The sequence below is a fragment of the Miniopterus schreibersii genome, assembly GCF_964146895.1.
Source record: "Miniopterus schreibersii genome assembly, chromosome: 14".
NCBI classification, from domain to species: domain Eukaryota; kingdom Metazoa; phylum Chordata; class Mammalia; order Chiroptera; family Miniopteridae; genus Miniopterus; species Miniopterus schreibersii.
In genome coordinates this window covers 16067754-16094314 of record NC_138114.1, presented here as the reverse complement: position 1 = coordinate 16094314, position 26561 = coordinate 16067754, and the positions used below count along the sequence as shown (strand labels likewise).

General features: G+C 42.5%; 1 protein-coding gene across 3 annotated transcripts in view; it reads left to right on the top strand.

Moving 5' to 3' along the window:
• Positions 1-26561, top strand: part of ADK (adenosine kinase) — an 888023-nt gene that overhangs the window by 385264 nt on the left and 476198 nt on the right. For 2 of the 3 annotated variants that reach the window (XM_081158525.1, XM_081158527.1), the window contains exon 11: positions 1571-2358. In XM_081158525.1, coding sequence (XP_081014651.1) covers positions 1571-1695 — 125 coding nt within the window. In that variant the 3' untranslated portion in view covers positions 1696-2358. Of the gene's footprint in view, positions 1-1570; positions 2359-26561 lie in introns of those variants that run through there. The other variant, XM_081158526.1, reaches the window with a different exon arrangement.

Sequence of the window (26561 nt, the reverse complement as noted above, 5' to 3'; positions counted from 1 at the left end):
ATGGTAAGTTATACTGGTTGATTTTTTTTTTTACTGTTAAAACAAAATTGCATTCCTAGGATAAACTCCACCTGATCATATTTATTATCTTTTTAAATATTCTATTGGATTGGATTTGCTAACATTTTCTTCAGAATATTTGCTTCTTTTCTGATTATCAGAATAATTCTGGCCTCAAAGAATGAGTTGGAAAGTATTCCCTCCTTTTCAGTTTTCTGAAGTATTTGTAGAGCTTTGATACTATTTGTTCCTTAAATATTTGTGACACCATCTGGACCTGAAATATTGTTTATGGGAAACTTTATAACTACAAAGTCAACATATTTGATAGACAGAAGGCTATTGGGGCTATTTCTTCCTGAGTGAGCTTTGATAGTTTGTGTCTTTCCAGGAATTTGTACAGTTCATCTAATTTGTCAAACCTAATGGTATAAAGTTGTTAATAATGTTTCCTTGTTATCCTTCTAGGTGATTCTATAGTGGTATCACCTCTCTTATTCCAAATATTGTTGATTTATGTCATCTCTTTTTTCCCTGGCCAGTCTGCCTAGATATTTAATTTTGTCCTATTTGGACCCCCACTTCCACCTTCCCAACTCAGTGAGACCCGAGCTCTGCGGGGTTGTCCCTCCTTGTGCTGTGGCCTGGCAACTCCAGGTAGTGAGCTGGAGCTATTTTACGCTTTTTCTCACTCGTCCTTCTTTCATGGGTCATTTGCGGCTGATGTACAATATTTGAAAAACTCTGTTCCATATACTTTGTCTTCCTTTTATTTCTGGAGAACGATAAACCTGGCTCCTCTTATTTCATCTGGTCGGAAGCAGAGTCCCTCAGTGCTTTTCTGCTTGTTGTGTTTGTTGGGATCCAAGCTGGCCCGCCGTGCTTGGCGACAGGAGTCTTCTCGCTCACTCCTGGGAGTGAACGGAGACGTAAGGTCCTTCGTCACTTTCAGCTCTCAAATCGGTCCTTGAAAAAGCATCCAGATGATAGGCATTTGGCCAGAACAATATGCTGGGGACAGCAGCTCGGAGGGAGCCCGGAGAGCGGGAGGACAGGCAGCCTGCAGCCTGCAGCCCGCGGCCGGGGCGCGGGGAAGCGGACCTGGCCCGTGTTTCCCACCCGCCTCTCACGGAGCTGGAGGAAGGGTGACCTTCAACGCGGAAAGGTCGTCATGGCCCAGCCCGAGCCCTTTAGAGCAAATATTAGGGGAGCCCGTGATGTTCGGGGGCCTCCCTCCTACAGAAGAAAGGGGCAGTGCGCCCGCCCGGCCCAGTGGGCCGAGCATCGGCCCTCGGGCTGAGCGTCCCGGTTCGGCTCCGGCCAAGGGCACCCGCCTGGTTGCGGGTTCGATCCCCGGCCAGGCGGGGGGTAGAGGGGCAACCCATCGATGTGTCTCTCCTCCCCCCCTTCCACTCTCTCTTAAAAGTAATGGAAGAAATACCCTCAGGTGAGGGTTAAAAATTAAAAAGGAAGAAAAGAAAGGGGGGGTGTCGAGACGGGGTTCGGTGCGACCCGGCGCCGGGTCCGAGCCGCTGCCTGGCCTCACGCTCTGCCCTTTGCCGGCCCTCAGGTTTCCTGTCGCAGCTGGTGGCCGACAAGCCCCTGGCCGAGGGCATCCGCGCCGGGCACTACGCCGCCAGCGTGGTCATCCGGCGGACCGGCTGCACCTTCCCCGAGAAGCCCGACTTCCACTGACGGCGGCGGGAGCGCGGAGCGGACGCGGGCCGCGGGGCGGCCACGGCGCGGAGGAGACGCGCCGCCCCTCCTGCGGGACGCTCGCCCTCGAGGCGGAGGGGGCGGCGGTCTCGGCAGAACCTCCCTTCTCTCAACCGGCTAAACGCTGATGCTTATTTCCGTAGTTGGGTAGTGCTGCTTAAATGTCAATTGAACAGGAATATAACTTTTCGATAGAAATTTTTATTTCAATTACTTTGTAAATTCGTGTATTTAGCAAATTGATCAGGTTTTTTTACATTTCTGCTTTGAGTGCAGATGCAATTTAATATAATAGATATTTTTAAAGGAATTAATCCTAACAACAATCTCTAGCTTTTTATACAGGTATATTTAATTTAGGGGTGTGTGTGTGTGTGTGTGTGTGTGTGTGTACACATACACACATTCCTACATACATGTACCACATATATACACACAATGAATAGCCAAATAAGTACAGAAATATTTACCTTGCCAAGTTATGCCAAGTAATGTCTTCAGTGCATAATCAAATATGTGATAAACTTTGGGTAATTAAATAACTTGACAAATTATAAATTATATTATAATATTCAAATTGTAACCTTATATTTACTTATGGTATTCTGTAATTTGATACAAATAAAAGCTTGTCATATGGGGATTTTTGTGTGTCTTTGCCCTGTGCTGCACAACTAAGGAAGAAGGATCCTTATTTAATAGTGGGCCCTGAAATGATACCGAACTTGTTACCAGAGATAGAAAGAACATAATACATTGAAAAAGAACAACATTGGAGACCAGTAAGTTACTGTTTTAAGGAAGACAAAATGGTGTAATAGAACCTCTGGAGTCAGACTTCTTACCTTAATATGATCTTGGGCAAATTACTCAGCCCCTTTGAGCTTCAGTTTCTTTTCTGTAAAATGGGATAATAACCACGATGTACAAGGTCATTGAGATGATTTGAGAGAGAAAACCAAGGATAAAATGCTTGGTACGATGCCTAATAAGTGCTTAATAAGCAGCTACTACTTTTATCATAGTGATTATTGTTGAAGAAGAAGAATATTTATAAAACTGAATTAAATCATAGAAAGGGTTTAAGTTTTTGTTTTATTTTACGTTTAGGTAAATTTTAAGGTCTCCTATGCTTGCTTGTCCTTTTTGAATATTATTGAGATAACTCAAATACCATAAAATTTTCCATTTTAAAGGATAAAAGCCAGTGGTTTTAGTATGTTCACAAAATTGTGTAGCCGTCACCATTATCCAAACCAAGAACACTTCATCCCTCAGGAAGTAACCCTGTGCATCCCAGTTCACCCCATTCCCGTCCCTGGCAACTGCTAACCTGTTTTCTGCCTGTATAGATCGGCCTGTTTGAACATCCATGAAAATGGAGTCATAGAATGTGTGTGCTTCTGTGTCTGGCTTCTTTCACGCAGCATGTTTTTAAGGCCCATCCGTTTTGTAGCATGTGTCAGTACTTCATTTCTTTCCTTTTTTCTTTTTTATTCATTCATCAGTTGATGGAAATTTCCATTAACACTTTCTGGCTATTATGAATAATGCTCTATGAACATTCATGTGCAAATTTTGTGTGTGGAGATAAATATTTTGGGGGTTTAATACCTAGGAATAGAATTGCTGGGCCACAAAGTAGCTTCATGTTTAACTCTGAGAGCTGCCGGCCTTTGGTTCGTTCTCACCAGTAAGGTTTGAGGGTGCGTTTCCCTACATCTCTGCCCGCGCTGGATAGCACCCATTTGACTGCAGCCGGCTTAGTGAGTATGAAGGGATACCTCAGTGTGGTTTCTATTTGCATTTCCCTAATGAGTAATGCTATTGAGTGTCTTTTCATGTGCTTTTGGCCAATGTATATTTTCCTTTGAAGACATGTCTATGCAGATCCCTTGCCTATTTCTTAATTGACTGATTTTTCTTTATATTATTAAGTTGTAAGCATCCTTTATATAGGATGTCCCCAAAAATGTATGCACACACTTTGCATAATTCTAAAGACAATATTTATTAAAATGCATTTCATTTTCAAAATTGAGCTATCAGCTACTACAATGTGCATACATTCTTGGGGACACCCTGTCTATTGTAGATAGGTCCCTTATTAGATATATGATTTACAAATATTTTCTTCCATCCTGTGGGTTGTTTGTGTTTTTACTCTCTTGATAGTATCCTTTGAAGCACAAATGCTTTAATTTGTGTGAAGTCCTGTTTTGTTTTGTTGGTTTTTTGTCAACTGGGCTTACAGTTTTATATCTAAGAAATCATTGCCTTATCCAAGGTCACAAAGAATTACACCTATGTTGTCTTCTAAGAGTTATAGTTTTTATTCTTACATTTAAGTCTTTAATCTATTTTGAGTTTACTTTGTATGTATGTAAGGGAGGGGTCTAAACTAATTAATTTGCATGTGAATACTTAGTTGTAAGGATTATTTTCTCCACTGTTGAATTGTCTTGGCACCCTTATCAAAAATCAGTTGACCATAAATGTAAGGTTTTATTTCCAGACTTTCCATTCTATTCCATTGGTCTGTATGTCTGTCCTTGTGCCAGTGCAGATGGTCATGATTACTGGAGCTTGGATTGAGTGTTGAAATCAGGAAGTGTGAGTCCTCCAGCTTTGTCTCTCATGAAAAAATTAGTTTGAGTGCTAGGGTATCTTTATCATATTACAACTACAGAATGTATTTCTCTTAGATGATTAGAAGGGACACTGATAAACCTTCTCCTACTCTGTTTTTTTTGTAGGGTTTTTTTTTTTAATGAGAAAATATCTTACCCTAAGACTATTGATCAAGTACCACTCACCAACTAGGCTTCTCATATAGTCACTGTTTATAGGAGGTTCCAGATTATTTGGTGGAACTTACATGCACACAGATCACATAACTTTCTCGCAATAAGAAACAGTCACTGGGATACGTACATTTTGTCCTCAAGCTCATGACATGCTTTTTTAGTTCTCTGTTTTGATGAAGGGCAAGGAAAAGTAATGGCTGGCCTACCAGACTGGCTGTCGGGGAAGCTGCCTCTGACTGGTTGTTAGACAGTCCCCGCCGTGGCCTGAGTTTTTCCGTCTTGAATGAGGAGTAGTTAACCTAGTCCCACTTCATAGCATTTTGCTTTAATACATATTTGAGGGAGGACATGTAGTATCGGGGAAAATAATGAAGCTGTCAGGAAGACGTGGGTTCTGGCCCAAGGTAGGCTTCAAGTAGCTCTATGACCCTTACTCTATGTAGTTCACAAGATGTAAATAGTTGTGACATTCCTAGAGTATAGTGACATTGTGGACCAGTGGCTTTAACAAGGTTGCCTCCCTGTATATGGTTCTTACCTGAGGGTAACCGGAAAAACAAACCATGCGTTTCTGTGTCACAGATGCACAAATGAGGTGGGCACAGGAGACTGATACCTCGGGCAGGCCCAGGTGACCTGGAGAGTCAAGACATTGAGGTCGTTTAGTCTCAGCAGGTGATCAAGGTTGCCAGAAAAAAAGAGGGTGGTACCAAGCTGGGTGCTCGAATATTAATATAGCAGAGTAGGAGAGAGAGAGAAAAGCAAGAGTGGCGATTGTGTTTTCTTCTCGTTTTTACGTCTCTCTTCATGATATGCACCTTGAGCACTGCTTTATTTCTTGGAAACTATCAGAGAAGAGTAAGACTTTCTTTCTAGATCAGGGTGAGGGAAATACATTCTTTATCTTTAAAAAAGTCCAAACAACCTTGACTAAAAGCTATTATTCTTACCCAATTTGGGGGAGCAAGCATTGTAATTTTTTTACTCTTTTCGAAACAGAGATGCATAATATAAAGATTGTTTTAGACATACACAAGCCTGCAAAGGAGGCATGTGTTTGGCTGGTAGTCTAAAAATACTGCCAGTGTTGAAATATAAAAATATGTCCATTTAATAATATTTCCACTTGGATAAAATAGGTTTAAAATGTAAACAACCTTTTATGATTCAGTAGTAGTTCTATGTTCAAGTCCTTGGCTTTGTGCCCCTTGGACAAGTTCTTGAACTGCTCTGAGCCTTGGTTTTCTCAACTGTAAAATGAGGGAAATATATCTACCTCCAGTGATATATGAGGGAGTATTAGGAGAATGTGTGAGTAAAAACAGCTTATATAAATAGTAAAATAAACTTAAATGTGAAATAGTTTGACATTTTACAAAGGCACCAAAGCAACCTAATAAGGAAAGTCTTTTCAATAGACAATGCTATAACAACTTGATATCTATGGGGGGGATGAACCTTTGACCCCTACCTCACAAATCAGAGGTGGATCTGGCCATAACATAAAAGCTAAACTATTATGCTTCTAGAATAAAACATAAGACAATATTTTCACAGCTTGGGGGTGGGCAAAAGTTTCTTAGAGAGGACTTTGATAGCACTAACCATGAAAGAAAAAATATTGATGAATTGAACTCCAAAAAAAGTAAAGGTTTTTGTTCATCAGGATATCACTAGGCATATGAATAAAGAAGCCATAGTCCAGGATAACATATGCACAACATACATATCTGACAAAGAACTTATAGCCAGGATGTACAGCAAATTCTCCACTTCATTGATAGCTTCTTGAAAGCTGCTACATGAACCAATTTTACCATAGGCTGATTGATCCACAGAAGCATACCTTAGGAACTTAACTGTTATTTATATCAGTCAGTCTATGGTAAAATTGTTAACGTAGCAGTTTCCAAGAACCTATCAACAACGTTAAGTGAGGACTTACTGTATTAAAAACTCCTACAACTCAGTAATGAAAAGACAAACAGATGACCTTACAAAAGAAAATATATGAATGGCCAATAGGCACATGATAAAGTATTCAGCACCGTTAGTCATGAGAGAAATGAGAGGCTACTGCCCTAGGATGACTGAGGTTTAAATGACAACACCGAACGTTGGATGGGAAGTGAAGCCGCCTTGCTAGTGGAAGTGTAAATGGAACAACCGCTTTGGAGGGAGGCCTGGAAGTTTCCTATAAAAATTAAACACATCTATTCTTTGATCCAGCCATTCCACTCCTGGTATTTACCCAAAGGAAATGAAAGCATATGTCCACCAGAAGACTTGTATTAGACTATTTATAGCACTGCTACTCAATGTTGCCAAAAACTGGAAACAGGGTTTGTGTAACAGTAGGAATATAGATTAAAACTGTGGTATAGTCAAACAATGGAATAATACTCAGCAAAAGAAATTAACTACTGGTGAAATAACATGAATCAATCTCAAAAACAGTTAACCGAGTGAAAGAAGCCAGGTATGAAAGAGTACAGGCCACAAGATTCCACATATATGAAGCTCTAGAACAGGCAAAACCATCTTAGAGTGAAAACATCAGAACGAGGGCTGGCTCTGTGGGAGGGGGGGTGGAAGCTGACTGGGAAGGGAAATGGGACTTTCTACAGTGACAGTGATGTTCCAGTCCTGAGAGAGCTTACCAGATGTATGACTTTGTCCAACCTCGGGGAATCGTTCACTTTAGTTGCGTGATTTTTTAAATCTCACACGCACAAAGAACCCTAAGCAAATATTGAACTCTAGTTAATGATGTGCAGACTGATAAAAATAAAGTGTATTGACGTCTTCAACTTACAGGTAAGTGCATCAAAAGATCAATGTGAAGATGAGTAGATACACGATGACCCAAACGTAGCCAACTGCCCATGGTAGGAGGCAGTCAGGAGATGGGTGTTGGCCGTGTGACGCTTTCCAACATTTCTGTCTGGCGGTTTTCCTCATGTTGGAAAAATATAAAGGACTTAATGAGGAAAACCTATTAAATTTGATTGATGGCAGCATCTCATGAAGGAAATAAAACAGATAACAGAAAAACCATATGTATCATTTACTTTGAAATGTAGTTTTGTTCATGAATTCCATAATAAAATTCGCCCACCTTGTGCTGCTGCGAGGTTTCTCGGCGCCACCACCGTCTCCAAGCTCTTCTGCGCATGGAAGCCTCTCGTCCCCAATCTACCTGGCGGTTGGAACATTCATGAACCACCCCTGCAAACACCAGCCAGACCCCTGAACTCACTGACCACCTGAACTCCAACGACCAGTTCGCAGTCGCCACCCTACCCCATGGTTTCTCAGCACCGAGTCAGAGGACCGCCCTCCCTTGACACTGCTTTTCCCTTGACTCACACAGCCGCTGTTCCTCCCCGTGTCCCCTTTGCAGCCTCTGCTTTAGGAACACCCCTGTGTCCTCAGTGTTTACAAGTCTTTTGTCACTCTGTACGCGCCTCCTCGGTGACCAGTTTGACTCCCACGATGAATCCATCTGTCACTCAATAACTCTCAAATCTCTGTTTCTAACCCTGATTCCCTCCTGAGCTTTAGGCTTGAAACCCACAGGTCAGCCTCTTGAGATATTCTGCAGGCACGCTGATCGTCAAAACACCCAGGGCCAATCTGTTCCTCCTACTTTTTCCGTCTCTATTAATAGAAATAATTTTTCCTGACCTTACCCCTTTCTCACCCATATAGCTAATCGATCACCATGTCCTCTCAGTTCTCTCTTAAATGTCCTCCCTGAGTCTTCCTCCCCTCGGGTGTAATTTAGACCTTCATCATCTCTAACTAGTTTCCCAGCTCTGGTTCTTCCCCTTCGTTGGTCAGTTCCCCCGGCATGGGGCGCCTGCTAAGGTAGAAACACAGTCACGTTCCCCGGCCTGTTTAAATTCCTCAACCATCCACCCCTGAACACTTCTGCCACCAGGCACTCCCGCCCGAGCATACCTGATAACCATGCTCGTGCCTCTACCTAGATACCTGTTTTCCTTCTACAGCTACTCGTGTTTAAAGATTCAGTTCAAAGTCAAGCCCTTTAAAAAGGTTTCTCTAGACCTCCCAGGAAATCCTTTTCTCTCTCAAAAACCGCCGCATGTTTCCTCGGTGTAGCTTATGCAGCCACAACGCACCACATGGTACACGTCCTGTCTTAGAGATGCTGAATGTCCTTGCACGCGTCTCAGGATCTGAACTGAATCTGACTTAGGAATGGCAAGAATTTTAGCTGCCAGAACAGCTATAATTTTTCTTTTTTAAATAATGAGTCTTTATTTTTTTTAAATCCTCACCAAGGATATTTTTTCCATTGCTTTTCAGAAAGAGAGGAGGAGAGAGAGAGAGAGAGAGAGAGAGAGAAATATCTACTGGTTGCCTCCTGCACGAGCCCTGACTGGGGCCAGGGATCGAGCCTGCAACCGGGGTACATACATGCCCTTGGCTGGAATCGAACCTGGGACCCTTCAGTCCTCAGGCCAATGCTCTAACGACTGAGCCAAACCAGTTAGGGCTATAATTTTTCGCATCACCTGAACTCTTTCTTCTCTGTTTTTGAAAGCGAGTCCCCTAACTGGGCAAGAGGGAAGGGTACCCAGGTTGCCACAGCTGGACCACCTACAATTCCCTCTCTAATCACATAGTCTCCATGCAAATAAATGAAATGTGATCATGTGGTATAGCGTAGCTCTTATCCTTTGTGACTTAGGTCCTTTTTCAGCTCAGAGAAAGCTACAGTGTAGGGGACCTGCAGTTTGAGTGCTGGGCTTTAGTCTGATCCCTGAACTAACGCTGGCAAGGGGGAGAGTGATTCCGCCACCCTGAGCTGCCGTTCCTCCTCTTTAAAGTGATTGGCAGGAGGCGTTTGTAAAGACTAGCACAGTGGCCCTGGCCAGCTAGATCAGTTGGTTAGAGCATCGTCCCGATACACCAAGGTTGCAGGTTCGATCTCTAGGCAGGGCACGTACAAGAAGCAACCAATCAATGTATAAATAAGTGGAGCACAAATCAATGTTTCTCCCTCTCTCTCCCTTCCTCTCTCAAATCAATAAATTTTTTTAAAACCCTAACACAATGTATAAATATGCATCAGTCATTCATGTATTCAACAAATATTCACTGACTGGCTCTGGCCAGAGTTGCTCAGTGGTTAGAGCACCGACCCTCCCACCAAAGGGTCGAGGGTTTTATTCCCCATCAAAGGCAAGTACCTGGGTTGCAGGTTCGTTCCCCAGCCCGGGTTGGGCCTGTATGGGAGGCAACCAGTCAATGTGTCTCACGTCGATGTTTCTCTCTCTCAATCTCTCTCTCTCTGCCCCTCCCTCCCACTCTCTGAAAAGCAATGGAAAAAATATCCTCGGGGGAGGATTAACAAAAAAACATATAGTCACTGACTACTTGTAAGTGTCAAGTAATGTGCTACATGAAGGTATATAGCACTCAATAAAAATGTGAGTTTGTTTTCTTGCAAGTGTGTTTTGGATTTTCTAATGTTTTTAATATTCTATTTGGTTTTGTTTTTTATTAACCCTCCCCCAAGGATATTTTTCCATTGATTTTTAGAGAGAGTGGAAGGGAGGGAGGGTGGGGGAAAGAGGGAGAGAGAGAAACATCAATGTGAGAGAGACACACATCAATCAGTTACCTCCTGCATGCTCCCCGACTCGGGCCGGGGATTGAACCTGCAACCCAAGTATGTACCCTTGACCGGGAATTGAACCCTCAACCCTTTGGTGCAATGGCCAACACTCTAACCACTTAGCCACACCGGCCAGGGCTGTTTTTAATATTCTGTATAGGGCTGTTTCCTCCCCATCCTGTTCTCCCTGAGCCAAAATAATCTTTCTCTAAATTTCTCCTTTAAGGTCTGCTAAGTAGCATATAGTGATGGATAACCTGAGTTTTAAAGCCAGACTTTCAAGGTTTGAACCTTGGCTATGCTGCTTTTTATCTGTGAAACGTTGGGTAAGTTGCTTCTTGATGTTTTGCTATTTGCATTTTTAAAGCACGAGAATACCTACCCCATTAGGTTGTTGAAAGGAATAAAAGTGTGAATACATGTAAATCTTAAAATGTTACCTGGCATTAAGTAAAGTGTTTAAGAAGTGGTAGTTATTATTTGCTACCTACAGTTAGTCCATAGTATACTTAACCTTGTCATAAAAATCGATTCTAGCCCAAGTACATTAGATTAGAGACCTCATATCTCATTTATATTCCTTTAAATAACTTTGCTTGGAAATTTTCTGAGAGACCTCCACTTTCCAATATGGTATCTACTAGCCCCCCATGGCTACTGAGCACTTGAAATGTGGCTAATTGGAAGAGTAGTATTCTAACTATAAAGTAAACCAGATTTTGAAGACTTACAGGAGAGACAGTGAAAATTACAGAGTAAAGAACACCAAAGCATGCCCCTCTAAAAGAGCAACTAAAAACTGGCAAAAAGTGTTAGAACCAACTTTTTCGGAAGTCTTGTCAGTAATCTAAAGCTTGAAGCAACTTGGGAAGCATTTTTTAAAGAGAAACAGCTGCATCTTGATGAGAAAAGTGAGTTTCGTGACACTTTATTTTGCCCTAATCTCATCCCCACACTCCAAGGAATGCAAGAAACAAGAAAGCATGGCCCATACCTGGGGAAGAAAAGAGCAACAATTATAAAACTGTCCAAGAGGAAACCCAGACATTGGACTTACTAGACAAAGACTATAAATCAGCCATTTTAAGTATGTTCAAATAGCTAAAAATATATATGTCTAAAGAACTAAGGGACTCTAGAAAAATTAAAAATAGGAAGAACTCATGTACACAGACAACAGTGTGGTGATTGCTGGGGGTTGAGTGGGGAGGTGGAGGAGGGTACCGGGAGGGTACATGGTGATAGACAGAGACTTGACTTGGGATGGTGAGCACACAACACAGTGTACAGATAATGTGTTGTAGAATTGTGCACCTGAAACCTATATAATTTTGTTAACCAGTGTCACCGAATAAATTCAATTTAAAAAAAAAACTAAGGGGAAAGCATTATGTCTCACCAAATAGAGAATATCAGTAAGAGTTAGAAAATATTTTTTAAAAATAGATACACTGGAGTTGAAAATTACAGTAACTCGAATGAGAATATTTACTAGAGGAGCTCAGCAGCAGATTTGAACTGGCAGAAGAAATAATATGAAACCATGAAAATAGGTCAATAGAGACTATCTAACCTGAGGAACAGGAAAAATAAGAATGGTGACAAGTGAACAGAGCCTAAGAGAACCCTGGAATACCATCAAGCATACCAACATACACATAATAGAAATTCCAGAAGGAGAGAAGAGAAGGAAGCAGAAATAATGGCTGAAGATTCCCCAAGTTTGATGACAAACATTAATCTACAAACTCCAGTAAGACTGACAAACTCCAACTAGGATAAACTCAAGGAGATTCAGATCAAAACGCATTAAATCAAACTGTCAAAAGACAAAGAATCTGAAAGCAGCAAGAGAAGCAACTCCTGACATACAAGGACTCCTTGAGAATAACAGCTGATTTCTGACCAACAGAAAACCAGTCACAGGCTGGGAGAAAATATTTGCAGAAAAATACATCTAATAGAAGACTGTCATGCAAAATATACAAAGAACTCTCAAAACTCAACAATAAGAAAACAATTTGATTTTTTGAAATGTGCGAAAGACCTGAACAGACGCCTCACTGAAGAAGTTATACAATTGAAAAAATAATTGTATGAAAAGATGCTTAATGTTATATGTCATTAGAAAATTTCAAATTAAAAAATAACTTCACACCTGTTATTGTGGCCAAAATTCAGAACATAAAGTGCTGGTGAGGATGTGGAGCACCAGGAACTCTTATTCATTGCTGATGGGCATGCCAAATGGTACAGCCACTTGGGAGGACAGTTTGGTACTTTCTTAGAAAATTAAACATACTCTTACCATGTGACCCAGCAATCACACTCCTTATATTTACACAGAGGCATTGAAAACTTATATCCATACAGAAACCCTACAGACAGATGTTTATAGCAGCTTTATTCGTAATTGCTAAAACTTGAAAGCAACCAAGATGTCTTTCATAGGTGAATGGTTAAATAAATTGTGATACATTCAGACAATGGAATATTGTTGAACACTGAAAAGAAACGAGCTATTAAGCCATGAAAAGACATGGAGAAACCTTAAATGCATATTACTAAGTGAAAGAAATCAATCTGAAAAGGCTACATACTATATGATTCTAACTATAACATTCTGGAAAAGGCAAAACTATGGAGACAGTGGTTGCCACAGGTTGTGGGGTTTCTGGGGGAGGGCTGAGAAGGCAGGGTACAGAGGATTTGAGGGGCAGTGAAACTGTTCTGTATAATACTGTAATAATGGATACATATAATATTTGTCCAAACTCATAGACTGTACAACACCAAGAGTGAATCCTAATGTTAACTATGGGTTTTGAGTGATAGTGATGCATTAATGTAGGTTCATCAGTTGTAGCAAGTGTACCCCTCTGATGAGAATGTCAATAATAGGGGAGGCTGTGCATGGAGGGGAGGCAGGGAGTATGTGGTAAGTTCATTCAATTTTGCTGTGAACCTAAAACTTCTCTAAAAAATAAAGTCTATTAAAAATAAAAAAGCTGTTGGATGATATATTCAAAGAATTCAACAAAAATATCCTTCAAAACTGATATTAGAAGATATTCTGGGTGAATCAGGGGTGAGTCGTGGGTAAGTGTGAAGGCCTAGGACATGACTGTCCACTACTGTAGACGCTATAAACACTGTACACTAACGCTCCACTACATTTATGTTTTAAATATTTTTCTTTCTTCAATAATAAATAAAGCCTAGCTTACTGTAACTTCTTTATGAACTTTTTAATTTTTAAAACTTTTCAACTCTTTTGTAATAACACTTAGCTGAAAGTACAGACACTGTACAGCTGTACAAAAATATTTTCTTTATAGCCTTACTCTATAAACTTTTTTCTATTTAAAAACTTTTATTATCTTTTAAACTTTAGTATTAAAAACTAAGACAGTCACACACTTTATCCTAGGCCTGCACAGGGTCAGATCGTCGCTACCACTGTCTCCCGCGCCACATCCTGTCGCACTGGGAGGTCCGCAGGAGCAGTAGCAGGCATGGAGCTGCGTCTATGATAACAGCGCCTTCCGGACCCCTCCTGAAGGACCCGCCTGCGGCTCTTCTTGAGGAGGCGTCACTCTTTTCGGAAATATGTCCATGGTGGTTTGCTTGATTTCTTTTATCATAGATTTGCTTGTAAGCAGATAATGCACCAGGCACATTTCTTGATTAGTGAAAACCTTTCGGTGTTGGGGTCCATGTTTCAAATTGGGAGCTTACTGAGGTCTGTAAAGGTTTCTGCTCAACTTCACTGTGAAGTTTCTGGGGATTGTTCTTTTTTTTCCCTCCTGCAGTTTCCTTTTCTCTCCTCCTCTCAGCTGTGCCTGCCGGTCCCGTTCCAGCGACTCCTCATTAGTCACCTTTTCGGGGGCCAGCTCCGGGAGCTCCGCGACGTCAGCCTCACCCACGCCCAGGGCGGTTTTCTGCCATCTCAACCAAAGCCTTGTTGACTTTTGCAGCCTCTCATCCTTGGCAAATCTCTTGAAGTGAGGGGCAAACTTACTGAGTTTCTTCTTCCAGGTGCCGTTCCCACGCTCCTGGGACATCACCCTAAGCCCAAGCAAGGTTCTGGATACAGTCGTGGGTGGTGTAACCCTTCCCCAGGGGCAGCATCGCCTGGACAAAGGTCCTCCTCCGCTGATGGGCCCTCAGAGCTGCTGTGACTCCCATCCATTGGCTGGATCACATGTTTGGAGAGACCCACCACTCTGATATTGGGATGAAGCTACCAAGAAAAGGAGGGTGTCCGGGAGCGTTACCAACAAAAAGCAAACTCTTGAAAGGCATCTTATTAACCTGACAGGAGCGCTTCTCCATCCCACCGACCTAGCGACTCGGAGCGCGTTTGGGAAGCGGAGCGGCCGTCCGCGCCCCTCACTGCCCGAGGCGCGGGGGCAGCGGGGGGCCCCCTGCGGGCGCGAGGGCCCGGCTGCTCGGGGCCAGGTCACCAAGGGTCGCTGCCCCAGCAAGGCTGCGGTCCTGTCCCTAAAAGCGTGACACCTGCCGCTGACTTGGCCTCCTTACAAAAGTCGTTTCATGCATCCATTTCCAGAATAGAGAGGTTGCATCCATGTGGAATATCTGCTCTGGCAAGTAATTTTCCTCCACAATCAGCTTATCTACAGTTTCCAAAAATTCTTCAGCTGCCTTCACATCAGCACTTGCAGACTCACCGCTCACTTTCAGGTCATGTGGTGGATAATGGCGGTTGAGTCACTGAGGCCACTCAGAGCCAGCGGTAAATTCAGCACTGTGGTCAGGCCCAGCCCTTTCTTTCAACATCACCAACTTTGCTGCAGCTGTGATCACCCTGCTGCTGAGACAGAGACGCTTCTGGGTGGGTCTTCGTGTCTGGCCTCCAATCCAGGTCATTAGAAGTTTCTCCGTGTCTGATGTAGCCCTTCTGGAATTTCTTTTAGTCTTGCCCTCAGTGAAGCAGATCTTTAACAGCTCCTGTCCCTTTGTTCTTGTTCGGCAAGATCGTAGTCGTGGTGGAATGGGACATGCCTCGCTGTCGAGCGGTGACCACTGATTTTCCACCTTTGTAATCCTTAATCGCTCTTAGTTTTGTTTCCAGGTCAGTCACTGAACCTGGCCTCTTACTGGCAACATCAGCAGTGGTTTTGTGCACTTAGGGACATGATGAACAAACATAGGATTCAGTCAAGCCCAAGAAAATGATGTGATCAAGAGACGACGTACACACCAGATGTGGGAGGCTGCTGTCTGCGTAACAGCATGCTGTTTACAGCAAAGGTTTTTTTTATAACTGGAAAGAGCACACTCTAAAATAATGATACAAAGTATAGTATATAAGTGCTCCATTCAAAAGACATAGGGTAGCTGAATGGATTAAAAAACAAGCCTAGGTGACACTTCAGATCAAAAAACACACAGAGACAAAGTAAATGGATGGATGGAAAAAGATATTTCATGAAAATTGAACTGGGAAAAAAAAAAAAAGCTGGGATAGCAATACTTATACCAGACAAAATAGACTTTAAAACAAAAGCTGTAACAAGAGACAAATAAGGACCCAGCAATTCCACTTCTGGGTGCTTCCCCCGAGAAAATGAAACACTAATTCAAAAAGGCCCATCGCAGCGTTGCTTACAGCCATGATATGGAAGCAAACTAGGTGTCCATCGATAACGGATGGACAAGGAAGCGGTGGCAGGCACACACACACGCACACACACACACACACACAGGAGTATTAGTCATGAACAAGAATGAAAACTTGCCCTTTGCGACAATATGGATAAACCTAGAGGATATGATGCTAAGTGAAATAAGTCAGAGAAAGACAAATACTGTATCATTTCACTTATATGTGGAATCTAAAAAACTAAACAAATGAACAAACAAAACAAGACAAACAGACTCATGGGTACAGAAAACCAGCTGATAATTGCGGAGGGCCGGGCAGTAGGAAGGTGGCAAAACTGAAGGGGGTTAAGAGGCACAAACGTGAGCAACGGGAATAGAAAGTACAGCAGAGGGAAGACACTCCCCATTTTTCCTATTATCTCCCCTCAGCCCTAAGCAACCACCAATCTACTTTTTGTCTAAATCTATAAATCTGTCTTCAGATTTATTTATTCTGAACATTTGGTATAAACAGAATTATATAATGTTCCTTTTTCTGTGACTGCCTTCTTTCCCTTAGCATAATTTTTCAAGAGTCATCTACACTGCAGCATGCGTCAGGACTCTGTTTCTTTCCATTGTCAAATATATTGCACCATAAGGATATATCAAAATGTGTTCATTCATCGGCTGATGGGCACTGGGGTCGCTCCCCCTTTTTGCCTTCTATAAATAATGCTGCTGTAGACATTTGTGCACACATGTTGTGTGGACATATGTTTTTGTTTCTCTTGGGTAGCTATGTAGGAGTGGAATCGTTGGGTCATATGTAAACTCTCTGTTTTACTTTTTAAGGAACTGCAATGCTATTTTCCAAAACAGCCACAAAATTTTACGTTCCCACTAAAAGTGTATTAAGGTTCCAATGTCTCCACATCCCTGCCAACACTTGTTATTGCTTGTCTTTTTTTTTATATCCATCTTAGTGAATGTGAAGTGGTATCTTATGTTTTTCAAAATTGTGGTAACATAAAATATAACATAAAATTTACATATAAAATATACCATTTTAAGTATACAATTTAGTGGCACCAATTACAATCACAGTGTTGTACAACCATCACCACTATTTCCAAAACTTTTTCATCACCCCCGCAGAAGCTCTATACACATTAAGCAATGAAACCCCATATCCTCACTCCCAGCCCCTGGTAACCCCTAATCTACTCTCTGTGGCTAATTTGCCCATTCTAGATATTTCATTTATGTGGAATCAAACATTATTTTTCCTTTTGCCTCTAGCTTATTTTACTTAGCATGATGTTTTCAAAGTTTGCCCACAGTACAGCATCTACCAGAATGTAATTTATAAATAGACAGAAATGTGAACACATGCTTCACCAAATAAGCACATGCAAAGATGCTTAGCATCATTGGTCATTCAAAAATGCAAATTAAAATCACACTGGTTAGAATCAATGGGATTTTGAAAACTGACCATATCAAGCATAGGCGAAGATATGGAGGAACTGTACCTCTCGTATACATCTTGTGGGAATATAAAATGGTCCAACCGCTTTGGAAAGAATAAATATATACCTACATAATCCAAACATTCCATTCAGGTACTTACCCAAGAAATGTGAAAGCACACATCCATACCCAGACTTGTACAAGAATGTTCATGGCATCTTTATTTGTAATAGCCCTAACCTGGAAATATCCCAAATATCAACAGCGAGTGAACAAACCAATTGAGGTATTGCATACAATGGAATACTAGTCACCAATGAAAAAGGATGAGTCACTGATGTGTCTGACAACACGGATGAATCTTAAAATAATTATGCTCAGTGAAACAAAAGACAAAACGGAATACCTACTGTGGGATTCCATTTGTGTAAAGTTCCAGAAAATGCAAAGTAAATCATAGTGACCGAAAGCAGACCAGCGTTTTCTTTGGAATAGTAGTGTGATGGAGTGGGGGAAAGAACGGATTTCAAAGAGGCACGAGGGAAATTTTGGAGTGACTTCACATAGGTCAAAACCTGCCAAATCTCATGCTCTATATATGTATATGTCATTGTATATCAATAATAGCTCAATAAAGCTATTTTAACTTACATATGTGTTGATAATATAAAATGGTACAGCCTTTTTGACACGTGGATGGGCAGTTCCTCAAAACACTAAATGTGGAATTATCATCTAATCCAGCAATTCTACTTTTCCATATCTACCCAAGAGAAATGAATTCATATGACCGCACAAAGAAACTTGTGCATAAATCTCTACAGCAGCATTATTCATAATAGCCAAAAATCAGAAGCGACTCAGACTTCCATCAGCTGATGAGTGGATAAACAAATATGCTGTGTCTGTAGAATGGAATATCAGTCACCAGTGAAAAGGAATCCTGTGCTACTGATACATGCTGCAACACGAATGAACATCCGAAGTGTTGTGCTAAGTGAAAGAGCCATCACAAAACACCACTTACATGATTCCACTCATAGAACACGCCCCAAGCAGGAAAACCGGTAGAGACAGAAAGTAGATTAGCGCTTGCCCAGGCCTGGGGGGGGGGGGGGGTGGCGAATGCAAAATGACTGCTTATGGTACAAGCTTTCTTCTGGGGGTGATGAAAAAGTTCTAAAATTAGGTTATGGCGATGGTTGTACAACTCTGTAAATATACTACAACACATCAAATCATATGCTTTAAACAGACAAACTTTATGGTGTGTAAATTATAGGTCAAAAAAGCTGTTAAAATTACATATGTGGCTGGCACTGTATTCCTGTTGGACGGCGCTGTTCCAGAGACACACAGCTGGTGCAACCGAGGGCCCAGAGGTACACTCGTGAGATGCCTGCCCTGCATGTAGCAAGTGCCCACGGATATTCCCTCGTTGTTAACATAGGGCAAATGTCACAACCGATAAAAATGTATTAGAGGTAGTTTTCCACCCCAGGACTTTTTTTAAACTATCATGCATAAAAGATTTTAAATACTTCATTTACATTTGCTAACAATTAATTAAATTCTCTAAAGTTAGCTTAAATACACAAGTTACCTTCAAGTCTTGGGTAGTTTTTGCTTTTAAAGGTTTTGCTGTGATCATTAAGGATACCGTCCCCGACTCTGCCCCGTTTACAGCAGGAAACATGCATCGTAAGTAGAATAGAACCCGATCTAACCCATCAGTACAATATATTAAAATAATAATATTCCGTTACCAAGCAGGACTTGGCCCTGAAATGCAAGGATGCTCAATATTTTAGAATTTATTAATACTCTGTCCAGACTCTGTCTGCTTTGTCCACTAGCACAGTCCTGATGTCTAGCACACGGTAAATAAGTATTTGCTGGGTGACTAAATGAATATCCACTGTCAATATTCCACCTGAAAAGAAAATGAGAAGAAAAAGATACCGTTCAAGCGGCAATCACAGCAACCTTATTTAAATACATAAAAATGTAGATGTGTGTGTGTGCAGGTATATGTATTACCCAGGAATAAACTTTTTAAAATGTGTGAAGATCCACATGAAGGAAAGGGCAAAATTTTACCAAGGTACATAAAAGAAGGTAAATACATGTACGACGTGACTGTAGGCAACAGGACTGTGTTGTATACGTAACATTTGCTGAGAGGGTAGCTCTCTAGTGTTCTCACCACAAGAAGAAAAGAGAAAGATAAGTCTGTGAAGTGATGGACATGGTCATCGCCTTGGCCGGGGTGATTATTTCACAATTATCTATAGCGAGTCATCAGGTTGTACTCCTTACATATATACAATTTTTTAAAAATATATCTTTATTCATTTCAGAAAGAGGGAGGGAGAGATATAGAAACATCAGTGATGAGAGAAAGTCACTGATCGGCTGCCTCCTGCACCCCCTGACTGGGGATCGAGCCCGCAGCCCCGGCCTGTGCCCTGCCCGGGAATCGAACCGCGATCTCCTGGATCCTAGGTCGATGCCCCACCGCTGAGCCACGTCTGACGGGCTATACAATTTTTAATTATCATTCTACCTCAATAAAGCTGGAAAAATAAAAAAATATATTTCTAAATGTTCCTGAAAACAAAAAATAAAACACATTGTAGTTTGGGTTTGTTTTAAAATAAACATCCCTGGATTTAAAAAAAAAAATTTAAATGCAGGCTTCTGTCTTCTACGCAAGACGGCGGTGTAAAAGCCGTGCTCACCTGCTCCCACAGCCACAGCAGAATTACAGCTACACAACTGAACAACCGTCCCTGAGAACCGCCTGGCGTCCCGCCGAACAGAAACCCTATAACTAAGGACATGAAGCAGCCAGGTGGACCCGGGTAGGAGGGGCAGAGATGCTGACCAGGCTGGGCTCACACCGTGTGGCGGTTAAATTGGGGGGATAGCTCAGCTGAGGGGTCCCCCCTGAGGATCCGGGGTTCCCAGCCCAGGGCTCCAGTGCTGGGAAGAGAATCTGAAGCCAGTATTACAAGAAATGTTAAAGGGACTTTTTTAAGAAGGTAAAAAATGTGAATAATAAGATGGCAACAACTACGTATCTATCAACAGTTGCTTTAAATGTAAGGGGTTGGATGCTCCAATCAAAAGACAATAGGGAGGCTGAGTGGGTAAGAAAACAGGGTCCTTACACATGCTGCCCCAAGACTCACCCCAGATCAAAGGACATTCACGGACTGGAAATGAAGGGGTGGAAAAAGGTAGTTCATAAAAACGGAAACCAAACAAAACACAAAGCTGGGGGAGCAACACTCACACCACACAAAATGGGCTTTAAAACAAGACAAGGAAGGGCGCAGCAGCTCACGTCTGGCATCCGTCCGAGGAGGCCAGGCCGCTAGTTCAGGATGTGACACGAGCATCCACACGTTCACCGCAGCGTCACTTACGGAAGCCAGGAAGTGGCAGCCACCGAGTGTCCATCAATAGACGAGTGGACAAAGAAGAATCGTGCATATATGGAATACGACTCAGCCATAAAAAAGAATGAAACTTGCCTTGACCGGTTTATGCTCAGCGCTAAGAGCGTCGGCCAGCGACTGAAGGGTCCCAGGTTCGATTCCAGCCAAGGGCACGTACTTCGGTTGCAGGTCCCGGCCCTGGTCAGGGCTCATGCGGGAAGCAACCAATCGATGTGTCTCTTTCACATGGATGTTTCTCTCTCCCCCCACTCTCTCTAAAAAGCAAAATATCCTCAGATGATTAAAAAAAATCTTGTCATTTGCAACATGGATGGACCCAGAGTATGACACTAAGTGACATAAGTCACACAAAGAAAGACAAATACCATATGATTTCACTTATATGTGGAATCTAAAAGACAGAATAAATAAACAAAACAGAAACAGACTCATAGGTACAAAGAATGTTTTGATGGTTGTCCGATGGGAGCTGGGTTGAGGGGCTGGGTGAAAACGAGAAAGGGGCTGAGAAGTACAAATTGGTAGCTGCAGGATAGTCCCGGGGACGCAGAGCACAGCGCGGAACAGTCAGTACATGGTAACAACTATGGATGGTGGCAGGTGGGTGCTAGATTTAGCGGGGTGATCGCTTCATAAAGTTGTATAAATGTCTAATCTCTATGCTGTATACCTGAAACTAATATAACATTGTATGTCAACTGTCATTGAAAAATTGAGAAAAATATTTTAAATATTTTTCTGAAGGTCTCTGCAATACTCGATTGCTCTAAAAGAGTTCAAATAAAACATGAAGATAAATTTCAAAAAATGCAATATTATAAAGATGTCAGTTCTGCTCAAACTAATTGATAAATGTAGCGCTGTTCCCGTTAAAATGCAAAGAAGATTTCAGAAGAGGTGAGTCAATAAATTTTTAGGAAAAAAAAATATGAGGGGATGTTTGCCTAATTAAGTATTAAAACCTATTATAATGTCAGAATAATTAAAACAGTGAGATTTGGCATAGAACAGACAGATCAGTAAAATAAAATTTAAAACCGTGAAACAGACCCAAGTACATACAAGTATTTAGTGTCTGATGAAGGCAGCGTTTAAAACCAGAGAGGGAGGAAGGTGAGCAAAATGGGTGGAGGGAGTGGAAATGCACAGACTTCCAGCTATGAAGTAAATGAGTCATGAGATGGTGGCTACAGTGGATGAGACTGTTGTGTATTTGAAAGTCACCAAGAGAGGAGATTTTAAAAGTTCTCATCACAAGAAAAAAATTCTTGTAACTATGGGAATGGATGTTACTAGACTTACTGTGGTGATCATTTCACAATATATACAAATATCTAATCATCATGTTTTACATTTGAAACTAATATAATGTTATATATCAATAAAAATCAGAGGGGAAAATACTCAGGCAGATAGTGCTGGGACAGTCGGCCTCTGTTCGGGAAAATTAAACTTGTGTTCCCATGCACCACACATCAAGGTAGAGTTCCAAATAGATGAGTTACTCTTTTTGTTGTTCGTTTTTTTAAAATATATCTTTATTGATTTCAGAGAGAGAGGAAAGAAGAGGAGGATAGAGAGAGAGAAACATCAGTGATGAGAGAGTCATTGATCGGCCGCCTCCTGCACACCCCCGCCTGGGGATCGAGCTCGCAACCCGGGCATGTGCCCTGACCGGGAATCGAACCCCGATCTCCTGGATCCTAGGTCAACGCTCAACCGCTGAGCCATGCCCGGAGTTACTTTTTAAAATACCTTAAAATAACTAGAAAATATAGAATGTGTTTATATAGTCTTGAGTCAGAAAGGTTTCTCAAAGCATAATGCCTACAGCGAGAGTCGTAAGAGATGCGTAAGTTTGCCTACATAAAACTTACATTTGATTTAAAAAGTGAAAAGGCAAACCACCAACGAGGTTAAAATGTTGGCAGTATGAAAGGTAGACAAAGACTTCATAGCCTTACTCTTAAAAAGTGTCTCGCAAAACAGAGGGGGAAAAATATACCCTATTAGGAAAAAATGAGTAAAAGGTAATTCACAAAAGAATACAAGTGAAAAGAACTGTTGACCCTCGCCGATGAACACAGAAAGGCGAGCCAAAGCAAGAAGGCATCTTTTTATACTCTCGGATTGGCAATCATTTAAATAATGAAATTACTGGGAAGCAAGGATGTCATAAACCGTAGAAAGCAGTTAAAAGCCTTAAAAATATATTAGCCGATCTGAAAAGGTTACAGACTGTGTGATTCCAACTACATGACATTTTGGAAAAGGCAAAATTATGGAGACAATAAAGAGATTAGTGGTTGCCAGGAGTGTGGGGGTGGAGGGAGACGAATATGTAGAATACAGAAGATTTTTAGGGCAGTGAAAATTCTCTGTGTGATATTATAATAATGGAGATGTCATTATACTTTTGTCCAAACCAACAGAATGGACAACACCCAGAGTGAACCCTACGGTGAACTGTGGGCTCTGGGTGATTATGACGTCAGCGAAGGCCCATCCTTGGGAAAAGATATGCGGTTCTGTTGAGTAACGTTGCTAATAGAGGAGGCTGTGCATATGTAGGTCAGGATAGTGAGAAATCTCTATACCTTCTTCTCAATTTTGTTATAAACCCAAAACTGATTTAAACAAACAAAAAAATCAGGGTCTTAACAGCAAAATTTTATATTATCTTTGTGCTACTTGATTATGGCTAATATGGCTCCTGTAAAATTGATATGTGCTGATTTTGAAAATCCACACACTGGATTTTGAAATCTTAATAATAATAATAAAAGGAATATAAAATATCTCATTAACAACATTTATGTTGATTATATGTTGAAATAGTATTTTTTGGATATATTGGGTTATAGAAAATACAGTGTTAAAATTTTTTTTAAAGCCTTCAAAATATAACCTTGAAATGCTGTATCTATATTTTTTTCTTGAGAAAAGAGCAAGTGACACCTGTAAAGATTTATGTCCAATGATGTTCATCTCAGAAATCCTTAAACTATTTTCAGGGAAATAATTTAAATGTTCTGCAGTAGAAGGCTGCTTTGGTAAGTCATGGTCCGTGTGCACAATGGAATGCCACGGAGCCCCAAAAACCATGTTGAAGACTGTGTTCTGACTTGCAAAGTATCAGAGCGTTCGAGCCACTGGGCTCCAGAGTTAGACCCAGATTCAAACCCATCTCTTCCCAGCTTTGTGCCACAGGGCAACCTCTTCAGCCTCTCTACGCCTCAGTTTCCACACCCGCCATTTAAAGTTGTGGTGGGGATCAATCAATCATTTTATATGAGTGCTTATAAACACAGTGCCTGCCATTCAATGCATAGTCACTACTCTGTTTCAGAGTAGGATTGGATTCTAAATCTTTAAGTCAGTGATGCTGGCATACGAAAGACATTTAGGAAACAATTTTGAATTAAAAAAATATGATGAGGGATTTTACTGAGAAGTTGGGTTTAGGTAAAAAAGAGGTCACTATAAAGTAATGAGACCTTGGTATATATGACTTATTTGAAGAACTCAGGAGGAAATGTCAAAAGAGAGCTTTTAAAAGTATTTTGAACTGCCCTAGCCGGTGGGCTCAGTTGGTTGGGTGTCATCCTGTGCACCAAAAGGTTGCTGATTTGATTCCTGGTCAGGGCACATGCCCAGCTTGCTGCTTGATCCCTGGGAGGGAGTGTGCAGGAGGCAGCCAATCCATGTTTCTCTCTCTCCTTCTCCCTTCCTCTCTCTCTCTAAAAATCAATAAAAAATCTAAAATTAAAAAAAAATATTTTCAACAAAGCAGCATACTGAAATAAATGCATATAGACTCCAAAGGTGAATTCTTTGTCAGACAAGACTCATTTAGAAGTAAATGTTCTGTTAAAGTGTATATTGTTTTTATAGCCATTGTCTACATGGTCCACCTTAAAATACCCTTAGTACTAAATTCATTCAACAAGTGCTTTCTGAGCAATGTGCTAAGCATGCCCAGGCTCAAGGTCTTCGCCCTCGGGGAGTGTTTTATTGTGGTTGAGCCTCACCTTCCCAAGGGCACTTGGGAAGGTTCCCAGTGCTCTGGAGGGCCTGGAGCTCAGTCCCCCAGGAAAAGCCCAAGTTTAGGTCCATGGGAATAGAGCTCTGCCTGCCACATACCCAACTGTGTGACCCTGGGCAGCTCCGTGGTGACTGTGGACCTCAACCTCTTCATCTATAAAGTGAGTGTTAGACAAATGACTTTCACACTTTTTAAAATATATACAGTACCACAAGCAGAAAGAAATTGGTAGTGACCCAGTACACACACACACACACACACACACACCCCTGAAAGATGTTTCACGAATGCCAAGGCCACTTGTGGCTCTGAAACTTCTGTTTTCCTGGTGGAAAAAAGGTCTGGCAAGGAAGCCAAAGCCCTGGTTGTTGGTGGCTGCCGGCCTTATGGGATCTTAGGCAAAGTACTTTACCTCTTCGGGCCCTTCTCTGTGAAATCAGTTTCTTGGCCTAGATTATCTTTGAAGTCCCTCCATTTCTGATTTAGAATCATTCAATTCTATTCAACAGTCACCACCGAGCACCCTGTGCCAGGCACCTGCTGGGCCCAGGGAACAACTCATAGACCCCAAAATTTGAGGACCCACTGTCTTACCGAGTGTGATGAGCTGTGGAGCACAAAGATGGCAACGAGCCTGCGCGTGTTGTCCCAGAGTTTGCTCATAATGTGCTCGAAGGTCTTTAATAAAAGGCCGTGGCCTCTGCCTGCCTCTTCCCTGGGCCCAGCCGGTTTTGTAGTCCAGTAAATGGGCAATGACTATACAAGGGGTCACCAAACACATGCTTGCACATTTCACCCCACCCTGAAGGACGGGTTCCCAGGGGAGAGCCTCTGTCTGTCCTGTGGCCAGAGTCAACTACGGCAGCTCTGGTGACAGGGACAAAGGCCGCATGTTATGAAAGACGAATGCCGTGGGGCGTGTAGCTAAATGCCGCATTACCTTACTAACCTTTAATGCTTCTTTGTCCTCCCTCAGCCCCCCACCCTGTGAGTTTACTTCCATCAGAGGTGTTTTCCATCAGTGTCATGCAAAACGTAATGACATTCATAGCAACCCAAAAACGTTTCCTCACTGAAGACCCACAGACCCGGATCCACCGGCCACCTCCCGTCAGAAGATTCAGCGCGAAGTGCCAGCTCTAGAGCCCCCCCAGCGGGGCCAGATGCCAACACAAAAAGCCCTCGGGGCCGCTCGGGTTTACTTCTAACGCCAAACACAGCTTGGAGGCGCAGGTCCCCACAGCGCGTGAACTGCCGAGCAATCGCCTGGGCAGGATGGGCCCTGCGAGGCCCGAGGAGCCCAGGGCCCGCACGCGGGAGGCGAGGTCCTGAGGCTGCGGGAGGCGAGGTCCTGAGGCTCCTCGGGCCGGGCCGCGCTCCCGGTGCCCAGTGGCAGAGCCCAGCTGCGAGCAGCTTGAACAGGTCTCGGGGCCAGACGGTCGGGCCACTGAAACGCGGGACAGGGAAGTGCTCCAGGCGTCCAGGCTGGTCCTGGCCCGCAGTGGAAGCGGGCGCTTTGTCCTGCTCCCCCGGCATGTGAGTAAATGTCCCTTTCTTCTAGGAGCCCGGCTGGGCGCTGGGTGCAGAGGAACCGACCGCAAAACAGCCCATCCCGGGGCCCGGAGGGCAGCGTCCTCCCTCGAGGAACAGCCGCTCGGCTGCCAACTGCAGACCCATTACTCAGAGGGAACTCGGGATGGCTTGGGGTAGAGTTTTTCTGGGAGGCCAGAAAGCCGTCGTAAACCACGCAGCCCACAAGGGTCCGCCGAGACCTAGCATATGCCAGCAGGCCCAGGCCCTGG